Source organism: Ochotona princeps, chromosome 30 (assembly GCF_030435755.1).
Source record: "Ochotona princeps isolate mOchPri1 chromosome 30, mOchPri1.hap1, whole genome shotgun sequence".
NCBI lineage: Eukaryota > Metazoa > Chordata > Mammalia > Lagomorpha > Ochotonidae > Ochotona > Ochotona princeps.
Window position 1 is genome coordinate 4,596,103 of NC_080861.1, and position 13,553 is coordinate 4,609,655.

Genomic DNA, 13,553 nt, shown 5'->3' on the forward strand with positions numbered 1-13,553 from the left:
CCCGCACTTCCAGATCAGAACCCCGGTCCGAACGTCCGGCGGGTCTGTGTTGCCTAGCAACAGAGCCCGCCCTCCGGTGTGATAGGCTGGAGCAGGGCCCCGCCCACTGGGACTACCACCACGCGCACATGGGGCTCCGCCCACAGGGATGATGTGCCCGCCTACAGCGTCGCTCTGCTCACAGGCACTACCGCCCCGCCCACAGGGACGATCACCCCGCCCACAGGCACTACCGCCCCGCCCACAGGGACGATCACCCCGCCCACAGGCACTACCGCCCCGCCCATAGGGACGATCGCCCCGCCCACATGAGGTCGCCCAGCCACAGGAACTCCCGCCCCGCCTACATGGTCGTCCCGCCCACAGGAACTCCCGCCCCGCCTACATGGTCGCTCCTCCACAGAAAGGACTTAAGAAGCTGCGTGCAGGGGAGTGTCTGCTGCGACAAGGACCGCAGCCATGGAGGCCAGAGCCACCTTGGAGCCCGACGTGGTCGAGGTGCTGCCTCAGCACAGGTTCGACCGCGCGTCCTTGGAGACCTACCTGCACCGACACCTGCCTGGCTTTGGGGCCGAACCCGGGACCTCGCTGACCGTAGCGCAGTACAGGTATCCGCCGGCCTCCAGAGGTCGGGCTGTGCTCCGTGCTCGCCTCCCCTCGGGAGCGGGTGGGCAGGGCTGCCCCCGGGCCCTGGTGGGAGCACGAGGACGACGAGGGTGGCACCTGTGTGGGCATGGTGCTGCAACCGCTACATCTTTTTTCTGAGAAGATGTGATAGTAGTACTTGGCTGAGTTCTTGGCCTCTGAGGGTTTCAGATTCTAGCTCTTTGACTTACAAATGTGAGCCGCTTTGAAGGAATGGAACCGGATGAACCAGTCTCTGGCTTCGGTCTGATGTTTTAGAGTGAGTAATGGCATTCTAAAACGTAATTGTAGAAATTGTACAAAACAAACAAACTAGGGCTTTGGAAAGAGTCTCAACTCGCAGAAAACGGGAATCGTGTACTCTGGAGGGATGGGTGATTATGTTCTAGAAACTCACGGAACAAGGTTACAGTTGCGCGTTGGTAAGATCACCGTGGCCTTGACCCATGTGGGTGAAAGGTCTTGCACTGTGGGAAAACACTGCACGTTGGTGGAGTATTTATCATGGACCTCTGTGTTTGGGGCTTGCTTCCAGTGAAGCTCGTGGTGAAAGGAGATGGCTAGCAAGGTGTTCTGGGCTGTAGAATGTAAGAAGCCCAATATCCTAAGAAAGAGAATGAGGGGGAAAAAGTGGAGTCAAGAAAGGCTTGTGCTGTCAACAGCCAAACCGATCGAAGTTCAGATTTCAACTATTGTCCATGGAATTTGAACTCGCGATCTTTGGAACTTGAGGTTCTGTTTTGCAATATCTTCTAGGGTTACTGGAGATTCATCCAAGTGGAAGATTCTTCATTCTGAACCAAGTCACATGTTAAATAAACTGTGCTCATGCTCAATAAATGAAATTCATTGTAGCTTCTTTCTGAGATGTTAATGTAAGCTTGATTGCATAGATATGTGTAGCCCTGTGGATCCCACAGAGAAAATACCTTCATTTCTAAGACAAATAAAAGAACTCTGAAAATTGACAGCACCGTTGGCCACAGGAACCATAGCATCCATCATGGCAAAAGCAACATGTTTGGAACATAAATCCCAAAGACTTAGCAGAATAACATGCTTAGAAACGAGTTGGTGCATGGATCAAAGAAGAGGTGCTAAAATATGCAGACACAAATGGAGTGTAGGTGGGTTAGCAACCCCAGGATCCTGTATCAGCGCCCTCTGCCATCCTGCGCCTGGGAAGCCCGCAGGAACTGCCCCGAGTCATTGGGCCCTGTGACCCACACGGGAGACCAGGGAGCAGCTGCCCACTCCTGCCCGCAGTCCAGCCCACACCTCCTTATCGCAGCCACTTGGAGAGTGAGCCAGCAAATGCAAGAACTGTTTTTCTGTCTTTCCGTCACTCTTTCAAATAAATAAATATGTAAATCATTAAAAAGTTGATCAAAATTCAATGTGCTGCATTTCTATAGTTACAATGTCATTTTTACAAACTGCTGTCCTGGGCAGACCTTGTGGCAGAGTGGACGTAGCTGCTTCTGGTAACGTCCAATCCCATACCCAAGTGTGGGGGATTTAGTCCCAGCTATGCTTCCACAAAACTCCTGGGAAGCAGTGGACGATGGCCCACAGTGCATGGACCCCTGTCAGCTGCATGGACCCCTGTCAGCTGCATGGAAGGCCCACAGTGCATGGACCCCTGTCAGCTGCATGAGAGGCCCACAGTGCATGGACCCTGCCAGCTGCATGGAAGGGGCACAGTGCATGGACCCCTGTCAGCTGCATGGAAGGCCCACAGTGCATGGACCCTGCCAGCTGCATGGAAGGGGCACAGTGCATGGACCCTGCCAGCTGCATGGAAGGCCCACAGTGCATGGACCCCTGTCAGCTGCATGGGAGGCCCACAGTGCATGGACCCCTGTCAGCTGCATGGGAGGCCCACAGTGCATGGACCCCTGTCAGCTGCATGGGAGGCCCACAGTGCATGGACCCCTGTCAGCTGCATGGGAGGCCCACAGTGCATGGACCCCTGTCAGCTGCATGGAAGGGGCACAGTGCATGGACCCTGTCAGCTGCATGGGAGGCCCACAGTGCATGGACCCTGTCAGCTGCATGGAAGGCCCACAGTGCATGGACCCTGCCAGCTGCATGGGAGGCCCACAGTGCATGGACCCCTGCCAGCTGCATAGGAGGCCCAGATGCAGTTCACTCCTGGGTTTCATCTGGCCCAGGTATGGCTGGTGCAAATACTAAGGCAAGAACTAGCAAATAAAAGATTTCTCCGTCGGCGGTTGGGATGCTGGGTGGCTTCTGCCCTTGTCTCCCCGTCCCCCATAGATACAGCAGGAAGAAAAAGAAATTTTGCAAACAACGATCTCACACACTTTCCCCTAAGCTTTGATCCTTTCTACCCTGATCAACTATGTGAACATCATCAACAATAAAAATAAATTAAAACAAAGAAAAAATCTACAATCTGCCTTTCAGATACATACATGAATCAATAAATCCTATTTTTTAAAAAAACAACCCATGCAATCGATAAGAACATCAAAGATATAAATTTTCTAAGCTAATAAAATTAATCTAATAAAAACTATGCAAACATTTTGTAATAATTTTTTTATTCATTTTCTTTTATTACAGCCAGATATACAGAGAGGAGGAGAGACAGAGAGGAAGATCTTCCGTCCGATGATTCACTCCCCAAGTGAGCCGCAATGGGCCAGTACGCGCCGATCCGAAGCCGGGAACCTGGAACCTCTTCTGGATCTCCCACACAGGTGCAGGGTCCCAAAGCCGTCCTTGACTGCTTTCCCAGGCCACAAGCAGGGAGCTGGATGGGAAGTGGAGCTGCCGGGATTAGAACCGGCGCCCATATGGGATCTCAGTGCGTTCAAGGCGAGGACATTTTAGCCGCTAGGCCACGCCGCCGGGCCCTGTAATAATTTTTAAAATGGAACTTTATTGGAATCTTAAAAGGAAGTTTCAGATAGACAGATGTCATGTGCATGACGAGGAAAAGTCAACAGTGGAGTTTTTTTCCTTCCAATTGACCTGCATATTCATGCAATGGGAATTAAAAGAACAATATTTTTTTTTCTCTAAATTGAAGATTTTCCTCTGAATGTTATGTGCGAGAGCTAAGGACTAACAGAAACACGCCTAACTGACAAGGGCGTGGCTTTCATCACTAGCGCGTCATGATTTCAGCACAGAGGTGGACAGTCAGACCAGTGAATTGCTCTTAGAAAGAGCCCCATTTCTGGAGAGGTTGGACAGATGACGACTCTGGTGCTGGAAGCCAGGACAAGAAGCGCTGCCCCAGGAAGGTGGGGGAGAAGCTGAAGGTTCCACACAGTTCCAGGGAGATGGTAGCAGTCTTGAACGTTAGTAGCAGAATTAGAAGTGTTGGGAAGATAGGGGAGGTGTTTTCCTTCGGATACGGGTTAAAGCAAACATTCTTTAAAAAGACAAAGGAAAAAAATCACCAAGGAAATGGTGAATAAATTCTCATGGAGAGAATCTTCAAGTGAAAAGGCAAAACTATTCCAGTACATATGACACATGGAAATATTACTGTCTGGGTTATAAAGAATTACAGTAACCTGGGACTAGCACTGTAACTCAACAGGCTAATCTTCCTCCTTCAAGGGCTGCCGTCCCATATGGGTGCCAGTTCATGTCCCAGCTGCTCCACTTCCCATCCAGCTCCCTGCTTGTGGCCTGGGAAAGCAGCGGAGGACGGCCCAAGGCCTTGGAACCCTGCACCTGCGTGGGAGACCTGGAGGAAGCTCCTGGCTCCTGGCTTTTCTATTAAAGATGATACAAAGGCTTTAAGTGGCAAGAGGAGTGGGGTCAAAAGAAAGCTTTACAAAAACAACAGCCTGTCTGCGTGCTACCGTCAGTCATCTAGACGACTTTTGTAGCAGAGGCAGGGCTGCAGCAAGGTCCTGGCGTGCCGGAGCTGTGGGGTGCCGGAGTCCAGCTCCAGCCTGGGTTTCGGAACTCGGGAAGGGTGCGTGGATGAGGCGCAGAAAGAAAGAGACGGACCACTAGGATTCCATGATGATAGTGGACACGGCAATAAAGCCGTCCGCTTTATTTATACAGAATCAGTTAAACTCTGGCTCAGACTTTTTACGTCATCATTAAATGGTGTTTCTAAGAACAACCCTGCCATCTGCTTTATCCAAAAACATTAGAAATTCGTGCTACAATTTTTACCCTACAACCTAATCTTGTGTCACAAAGAAAAGGAGAACCTAAAGATTAAGAAAAGAATGAAACCCTAATTACAGGTCCCTTGATTAGCATAAGGTCAATGGAGACAGCCAAGACAGTAGGAATAATAGAAGGCCCTTTTGCAAGACATTATTATTGACATTAACCTCCAAGCTCACATTGTGTAAAAAGCCAGTCTCACTGTAGCAAAAATGCCTGGACAGATTAGAATTAACAGGACAATAGGACGTCAATGAGTCTGCAAAGGCCAGGTGCTACTGCCTTAGGCCTGATTCCTGAGTGCTCCGCCAAAGCAATGTAAATCAGCTCCACAGCCCACAACACTGGGACAGGTAAGAAGAGGCTGGAATCTAACCAGGGCCAGGAGCTGTCGTCAGAAGGCACCGCGGGAGGCACTTGACAGGCGGGGATGACCGGGCAGTCGATGGCAGTAAGGTCAGCTGGTGGAGACACTCGTTTGACCATTTCTGTTTTCTTGATGAAATCGGAGGCTAGGGAAGTAGCTGAGAGTGAAGTGCAGGAGGTCTTAGAGGAGAGAAGAGAATTATGAAGAAGTCACCTAGGAGCCCGGGAGGCTGCATGGTCTGAGCCAAGCGAGTGCCAGATGTGACCGGGGTTGTGGGCCGTGGTCATGGATTTGAAGCAAAAGTAGTTCTAGTGGATACTGTTGATTCTTTGCCCAGATCTCCCTGGGTCCCTTCTGGTTGTTCCTGTCTGTACCTTGCCTGGCTTGCTTATGCTTCCAATCACCGGTACCTGTTGTTGGGGAATGGCACCTAAGCTGCTGGAACCTTTCCTGCCTGGAACGTTCTAGAGCCTGAGATGCTTCCTAAGCAATGCTGACCTGGGAGCAGGAACTCTTCACCATGCCCCCTTCAGGGAAGTGAAACAGACCCTACAGCGTTCACCCCACACTCCCTTCCACACTCACAGTTTGAGGACAACCTGAAGGAACTTGAAGAATTCATCTTACTTTGTATCCTTGCGTAGCTCTGTCTTTCCCTGACCCACTTCCCCCAGTTCCTCACCAGTTTTTCCAAGAATTTCCTTGAAAACCCACTTGCATGTACTCTTCCATCTTAGAGAATGTGTCGTTTAGGAACTTAAAGCGATTATGCATGGAGAGACTGAAAACCATTATTATCACTTTCTACCCCCCCACACACTATATTCAGTTAGAGGAATACAAGCCAAGAACTGGATTCAACCAGATGTGGATTTTGTCATGCAGACACTGTGACGTGGAAAGGGCCAAGCGCATGGCAGGTGTATTCAAGATGGGGGTGATGTCATTACCACATTCAGACCAGTTGAGGAAGGATGCAGTGGTGGAAGTGAGGTGAAGAGTCAATGGATGCAGGGGCTAGGACCGAAGGGCTGTTGGAACTGAGCTTTCGGCAGGAGCGAGTAGAAAGAAAGGACAACAAAGATAAGAAGGCTGAAAATGTGGGCAATAAGGATCCAACATGACGTGTCGACAGCAGTAGTGCGCAGAATCATCCTTTGGACGGGTGGAGTGACTGGTGGAGAACAGGCCAAGATACTGACGCGCTGTCAGATCGGAGTGGATTCTGACACCATGAAGGTTATCAACATAGGAGCTGTGTTCATGAAGTTAAAGCCTCAGCGCATGGAAGAGAGCAAGTGACTACAATGAAAAAGGGCAGAGGGGACCCTGTGACCCCAACTTGAACCTTGGGCCAAAGGCCCTGTTGACTTCCTGACCCCCTAGGTCATTGCCACCTTTCTCCCTGCTAAGAAACCCTGATCATGAGCTGGTGCGAAGGCTCAATGACTAAAGCACTAGGATCCCGTATGGGTGCTGGCTCATGTCCTGGCTGCTCCACTTCCCATCCAGCCCCCTGCCTGTGGCCTGGGAAAGCAGTGGAGGATGGTCCAAGGCCTTGGGACCCTGCACCCGCGTGGGAAACCCGGAAGAGGTTCCTGGCTGCTGGCTTTGAAAGCAGATCACCTCCGCACTGGCCAGTGTGGCCATCTGGAGAGTGAACCAGCAGATGGAAGATCTTTCTGTCCCTGCTTCTTTCTGTTGGCCTTATCTGTCTTTCCAATGAAAATAAATAAAACAGAAAAAATATTTCTTTAAAAAATAAAGAAAAGAAAGGGGGTAGCAGGTGGTAGTGTCGAGACACAGGAATCGAGCCTGGGAGAGGGGTTTGGGCGGTGTCTGGACTCAATAGATTGTTCCAATTAAAAAAAAAATGTTCTTGAATGCATCCAATCAGATATTTGGCATTTGTAAACATGTTTGTAAGATACATTGCCACCTGTGGATAGAATGTTTCATGGTAATGGAGACAGCGTAACTCGAGTGCCCAGGTCTGGGGCACTGCCGCCCGTCCCTGGCTCGGCTGCCCACTTGGACCTTGCTCCTCAGAACTGCAGTCTTGGTTCACACAGAGCCTGAGCCCCGCTGCCCCAGCGCGCTTCCATTCAGCTTCTGTGACATCGCCTGTCATCACTTCCCCCAGCACCTGTTCACTCAGGTCCAGGCATTGATTTTTATGACCTGTTTATTCTGAAATGTCAGTAGGGTTTGGGAGAGAAGGAAAATACATCTTTTTTTTTTTTTTTAATGAGCCCTTCAGCGTGGCGGGTTAAGCAGCCGCAGCATCAGCATGCAATATGAGCACCCGTTTGGGTCCTGGCTGCTCCGCTTCCCGTCCAGCTCCCTGCTAATGCGCCTGGGAAATAAGTAGATAATATCCCCAATGCTTTGGCCCTTATACACACATGGGAGACCCAGCAAAAGCTCCTGGCTCCTGGCTTCAGATCAGCTCAGTTCTGGCCATTATAGCCATGTGGGGAGAGAGCCAGCAACTAGAAGATCTGTATGTGTATGCCTCCTCTCTCTATAATGCTAACTTTCAAATAAAATAAATAAACCTCATTTTTTAAAAAGATTTATTTTATTTTTATTACAAAGTCAGATATACTGAGAGGAGGAGAGACAGAGAGGAAGTAGAACCGCCGGGATTAGAACCAGCGGCCATGTGGGATCAAGGCGAGGACCTTAGCCAGTAGGCCACACTGCCGAGCCCATAAACCTCATTTTTTAAAATGTGAAAGGCAGAGACAGAGAGAGGAAGGGAAGAAAGGAGCCGGTGATCTTTCGTCTGTTGGTTCGTTCTCCAAATGCCAGCCGCAGCGGGCTGAGGCAGGCTGAAGCCAGGGGCCTGGAACTCAAGCCGCGTCTTGCATGTGGGTGACCGGGACCCAGCTGCTTGAGCCATCCCTGGCTGCCTCTGGCTGTGCGCGTTGGCAGGGAGCTGGATCTGGAGTGGAGCCAGGACTCCTTGCACGCACTCTGATAAAGACAAGCCAAGTAGTGGCTTACCCTTGCACCAAACACTACCCTTCCAAAAAAACCTTTAACATGGATTTTTTTTTTCTCTTTTATCTAGATCTGGGCAATCCAATCCAACCTTTTACTTGCAGAAGGGCCTCCAGGCGTATGTCCTCAGGAAGAAACCGCCGGGCACCCTTCTGCCCAAAGCTCACCAGGTCTGCTAGACAGATATACTGAGGAATTCCCTGCTGGCGCAGCAATGCTGTCTCTCCACACAGACACTTCCGAATGTTCAAAACGCTCTCTTACAATGACTAGATCATTGAGAATGTGTAATTTCATGTGCATTCCATCCCTGCTTTGCTTTTGAAAAGCTTCGGGCTGACGTCTAACTGTCTTTGGGCTCTTCGACCCGAGCAGTCCCAAGTCCTCGTGTGGCTTCGTTTCCTCCCTGAATGATTGGCAGCCAGCAAATCCCTCCTGTGCCACCTGGCTTGCTTCAATCCCGTCAAGTTTGGGTGACTGCTTTAGAGTTTCACATCTAGTAATAGTGGTAGTGTTCCAATCTACTCACTGAATTATGTTAATGCATTTGCTGTGGCAATTCCCTGTTGGTGATAAAAAGACTTGGATAGGCGTTGATAATATACGCTGACTTAGTGGGGAATGTAAAAGCTTTTTTATCAAAAGCTGTGTTGTGTTGGTTTGCAAAAGCCAGATAATGCCCACAGATTCTTAGAGAAGGGGAGAGGATAGAAACTGAAGTCCCGCAAGCCCTGAAAGGGCTGGCACACCGGGTTTACCAGCTGCCCTTCGCAGGGCAGTCCCACAGGAGGGACTCCCGTGGGGTGGTATAACAGCACAACAGAAACTGCAGATTGGTACTGCCCAGAGTACCAATGCTGAATGCTTTAAGAAGTTGGATAACTTTTATAAAGTCTCCACCTGGTGTAACTGAAGGAGACTCCTGCGCATGCCCATAGGGTCATGCCCGTTCGGCAGTGCGGTCTGGGTCCGGCCCCTTCTTGATGGTATCCTAGCCAAGCACGTCAGAGCCTCACGTGAGACTGTCAGCCTAGGAATGGCGGCGAGGACCTGGGGCGCCATGCACCAGGCCCCTAGCTCCCTCCCAGTCTTCCCTGAGAAAGCAGTGCTCCTGTTTGGCCAGCTGCCGTGTGCCTCTCCTAAGCCTTTCATCCTTCCCCTCTCCCCACCTCCCACACATTTCCCAGCCCCAGGGTGGTCAGAAACCCTCCTTTCCATGCCCATGGCATGCTCCCCTAGCCCAGTTACTGCCAGCAGTGGCTGCTTGGCTCCCTGGCCTGGCAGTAAGCTGCGTGGTTGCCCTTTCTCAGCAGGGCCAGTCACCACAGCCTGTCTGGGCTTGGTATGCGTCATCCAGGCTTCTCTGCATCACAGCTGTGTTGGAAGTAGCCCCTCGATCCTGGGTGGCAGCCCCGCACATCGGCCCTGAGAGAGGAGCGCAGTTTTCTTTCTGTGTCTTGTTTGGGCTCCTGTGACAAGCCCATTGACTTCCGCTTGCACACTGTTGCAGCTTGAGTGCCACACCAGCCCTGGCACATCGAAGAATCCCCGTTCTCCTGCCTTGCAAATGCACAGCTCTTTTGTGCCCCAGAAGGGGTGGATCCTTCCCCTGTCCCACCACCCTGGTGCTTGATTGCAGTAGAATGCTACAGCCCACACTTGCCTCAGCCCCTCTGGGCGCACCAAGCACTGCTGAGAATAAAGGAGAAATTGCAGTCAGGAACTATTGCTTTCTCGTTACCAGAGCCAGGATCAAGCCCCGTGTGGGTGCCCTTCTTTTGAGCCTAGGGACCTAGTTGTTAATCTAATTTTAGTCAGAATGTTTGCACCGAGACTACCATTAAAGACAGCATTACTGCTACCCTCTGAACCATCAACATTGTTTTAGAGTTGCTTTCTCGGCTTAGGCTTAGCACACAAGAAGTCGTTAAATGTGTGTTTCTGGTTTTTGATTCTCATTGTCCCACATAGATTGATAGAGAATTTAGAGTCCAGAAGGCCTTATCTTCTGCTGGATTCCCTGTCCCCAAGCCTTTACTGTACTGCAGTGACACTTCTGTCATCGGGACGGAATTTTATGTGATGGAGCACGTGCAGGTAAGCGAACGACCTCGTCCAGTGAGTGCTTTTATTCTAAATTCTTCAATTCACATTTTATTGGATGAAACTTTGTTACATTAATAAGTGGCATTTATTGTTTAGCACTGCACATAACCGGCTTGCTTTGCAGGGGCTTCCACAAGCTGTCGTTGGAGCCCTCGCTTAGAGAAGGCTGGAGTCTCAGTAGGAACGCTCTTCGCCATCAAGGAGTACTGATGTATTCTTGAAGTTTCCTCTGGGTGTCACTAGAGGGCCACGCGACGTGGCCATCCCCAACCATCTGGGTTCTAGAGCCTTTAAGAACAACCATTTCAACCTGCCTTTAAATACATTTTTTGAGGGTAGTTGTAGCCTTTGAGTTCATCTTGATGTTTTCCCTCGACATACATACTCATATTAGACATGTTTCACAAGTGAATTTTTTTCTAACATATGCTAATAAAGCAATGGGGAGCAAAACAGTGAATTCTCTACTGTCATTGCTCTCCCAGGGCCGGATCTTCCGTGACCTCACAGTTCCAGAAGTGAGCCCTGTGGAACGCTCAGCCTTGTACGTGGCCATGATAGAGACTCTGGCTCGGCTGCATTCCTTGGATGTCCGTTCCTTGCAGCTGGAAGGGTACGGAGCAGGTCCTGGGTACTGCAGGAGACAGGTAAGGCACCCCGCAGAGGCCTGCTTCTTCACGCTCTTGCACATAATATACCCTACACTATTAATGAAGGTAGTGCTGCTATTGTATTGTCTCCCGAAAGTCAGCTGCGGCGTGTAGCAGCATCCATGTGCCTGACAGGCTTTCAGCAGAAAGTAATTCCAGATTCCTAGATCACATCTAGTCCAGCCGAAGCTCCTGCCTCAGACGCCTCCCTGAACTGTCTAATATATCGACCGTGCAGTTTCCCTTCCTAGGTTGGACTAGCGGACATTGCTTCAACTTAACTTGCATTTAATCTTTGCCAACTACTACAGGAAGCATCGAGAAAATAGAGGTTCTGCCCACAAAGGAACTTGGGGTGCCTTGTGTGAGACCTGCGCATCTCACAGACGTGAATGCAGAACCACGTGACGCAGTCGTAACTGGCTCGGTGCTTGTCCCGGGGAGCTTGCTGTCCACTGGCTGCCGATGGGTGCACCCCGCCTGGGCAGGAGAGAGAATCCTTACAGTACATACTTAAGGAGAGGTTAAATTCAGAGTGATGGGAAGCAAAGAGAGCATTTCATTTGTATCCATCTAGTTGTAAGACTTATGTATATGTCTGAAAGGCAGAGTCATGGGGCCAGATCTTCCAGATGGCCGCAGTGGCTGGAGCTGGGCTGGTCCGAGGCCAGGGTTCTGCAGCTTCTTCCAAGTCTCCCATGTGGATACAAGGAGCCAAGTACTTAGGCCTTCCTCCTCTGCTTTCCCAGGCACGTTAACAGGGAGCCGGGTCAGAAGAGGTGGGACTAGAATTGTGCCCATTTGAGATGATGGCATTGTAGGCAACGGCTTAACCCACTGTGCCACAGCACTGGCCCTGAAAGGTGAGCATTTCAACTCAAAGGAAGGCTAGACCAGGCATGTGGGATGCTGACTGTGGGGGCTGATGAGGAGACCATGAAGATGGCTGCGGTTTAGGGAGGACTCACTGTGAGCTAGATCCCGTGCTGAGTTCTGGAGTTTCTTTGCTGATCTTTGCAACAACTCTCAGACAGATATGATGACTCCCATTGTGCAAATATGAAAACTAAAACTTTCACAGATCTAACAATGTACAAGCAAACTGCTGAGACAGGATTTAAACCCAGGTCAATACAGCTCCAAAGACACAGATATTCTTGAGAGATGCCGAGAGATGTAAACAGATAAAGAAGGCAACCCACTTGTTGGAGGATTTTGAGACTAGGTTGATCTGTTTGCATTTGATGTTAAGAACAAAGCAAAGTCTGCATCCCCAAACACATGATGTGTTTAGAAGATTCTGGGTCAGAGGTTGTGGCTCAGTGCGTTAAGCCACTGCCTGCAATGCCGGCATGCTGTATGAGTGCTAGAAAAGTCCCAGCTGCTGTACTCGGATCTAGCTTGTTACCAAAAACAAAACAACAAAACAGAAGATGGCCCAACTGCCACCCATGGCGAAGATCTGGACGGAGTTCCAGGCTCATGGCCTCAGCCTGGCCCAGGCCTGGTCATTGCAGCCACCTGGGAGTGAGCCAGTAATGGGAGGTGTCTCTGTAACTGCCTTCCTAGCAGGTGAAACAGGGCAGATGGGTGAATAGAAAGGATATCAGCGTGAAAAGGGCAAGCCTCCCTTCTCCCTCTAGTGGTTGCCTGTTTCTTGTGACCCTTCCTAGGAATTGTCTCTCTCTCTCTCTCTCTCTCTCTGTGCATTCTATTTTTTCTTTGACAAAATAGTTCCTAAGTGAAGACTGCGAGCCGCATCACTCTATGCCTACACTGGTTTTATTGTTGTTTTGTGTTTTCCTGATGAAAAACTAGCTCAGTAGAATGGAGCTGATGGAACCAAGACGTAACTGCCATGCCCTGGGTGTCTTAGGCCGACGCAGCTCGCTTGGGGCTCGCCCAGAATGTTCAGGAAGACCACAGACTTTGACCCAGTTGGTTGTGTTTGAACTTTAGAGCTGCCGGATCCTGCATCTCACTGCTGGTTCCATCATCTTCCCTCCTGGTGTGTCTGCAGGTGTCAACGTGGACAAAGCAGTATGAGTCCACAGCCCACCAGGACATCCCGGCCATGAGGCAGCTGTCGGAGTGGCTAATGAGGAACGTGCCAGAAGATGACCATGAGCAGATGCTGATTCATGGCGATTTCAGGCTAGATAACATCATATTCCACCCCACAGAGGTACCAGGAGCCTTCTTTACAATAAGCTGAACGGGTCGCATGTAGATCCCAGGGCACAGAAGGGGCCAGGCCATCTCCGTCCCTGCAGGACCGACCTTACCCCTCGGGTCAAGGAGTGCAGGCTCTCAGGCCCAGCTCTCTCTGCTCAGTTGCTGTTTGAAAAGGACCCCTGGGGGTTATGTGCAGACCCCTGTTTTCTACAAACAAGTTTTTTCACCTACTGCGTAAAATACTTGGGAAGCCTTATTCGTGTCTACCTTGTGGCTCACTCCTGTTTCTTGGGTTTCTTTTGTTCCAGTTCATGAAGTGCTTTTAATTTGCTTATGATTAGCTCAGAAAAGACAGGTTCATGTAAGTCCCTCTGGGAACTTCAAAAGTGTTGCCAGGAGAGTGACACAGACTGCCGTGTATCAGTGAACACAGTGTC

The 13,553-nt window shown here is 50.2% G+C and overlaps 1 protein-coding gene across 1 annotated transcript in view; it reads left to right on the top strand.

Moving 5' to 3' along the window:
- The first annotated feature begins 402 nt into the window (after positions 1-402).
- Positions 403-13,553, top strand: part of ACAD11 (acyl-CoA dehydrogenase family member 11) — a 61,171-nt gene continuing 48,020 nt past the window's right edge. Inside the window, exons 1-5 of the mRNA XM_058657237.1 lie at positions 403-608; positions 8,256-8,355; positions 10,157-10,282; positions 10,777-10,938; positions 12,962-13,126. Coding sequence (XP_058513220.1) covers positions 460-608; positions 8,256-8,355; positions 10,157-10,282; positions 10,777-10,938; positions 12,962-13,126 — 702 coding nt within the window. The 5' untranslated portion in view covers positions 403-459. The remainder of the gene's footprint in view (positions 609-8,255; positions 8,356-10,156; positions 10,283-10,776; positions 10,939-12,961; positions 13,127-13,553) is intronic.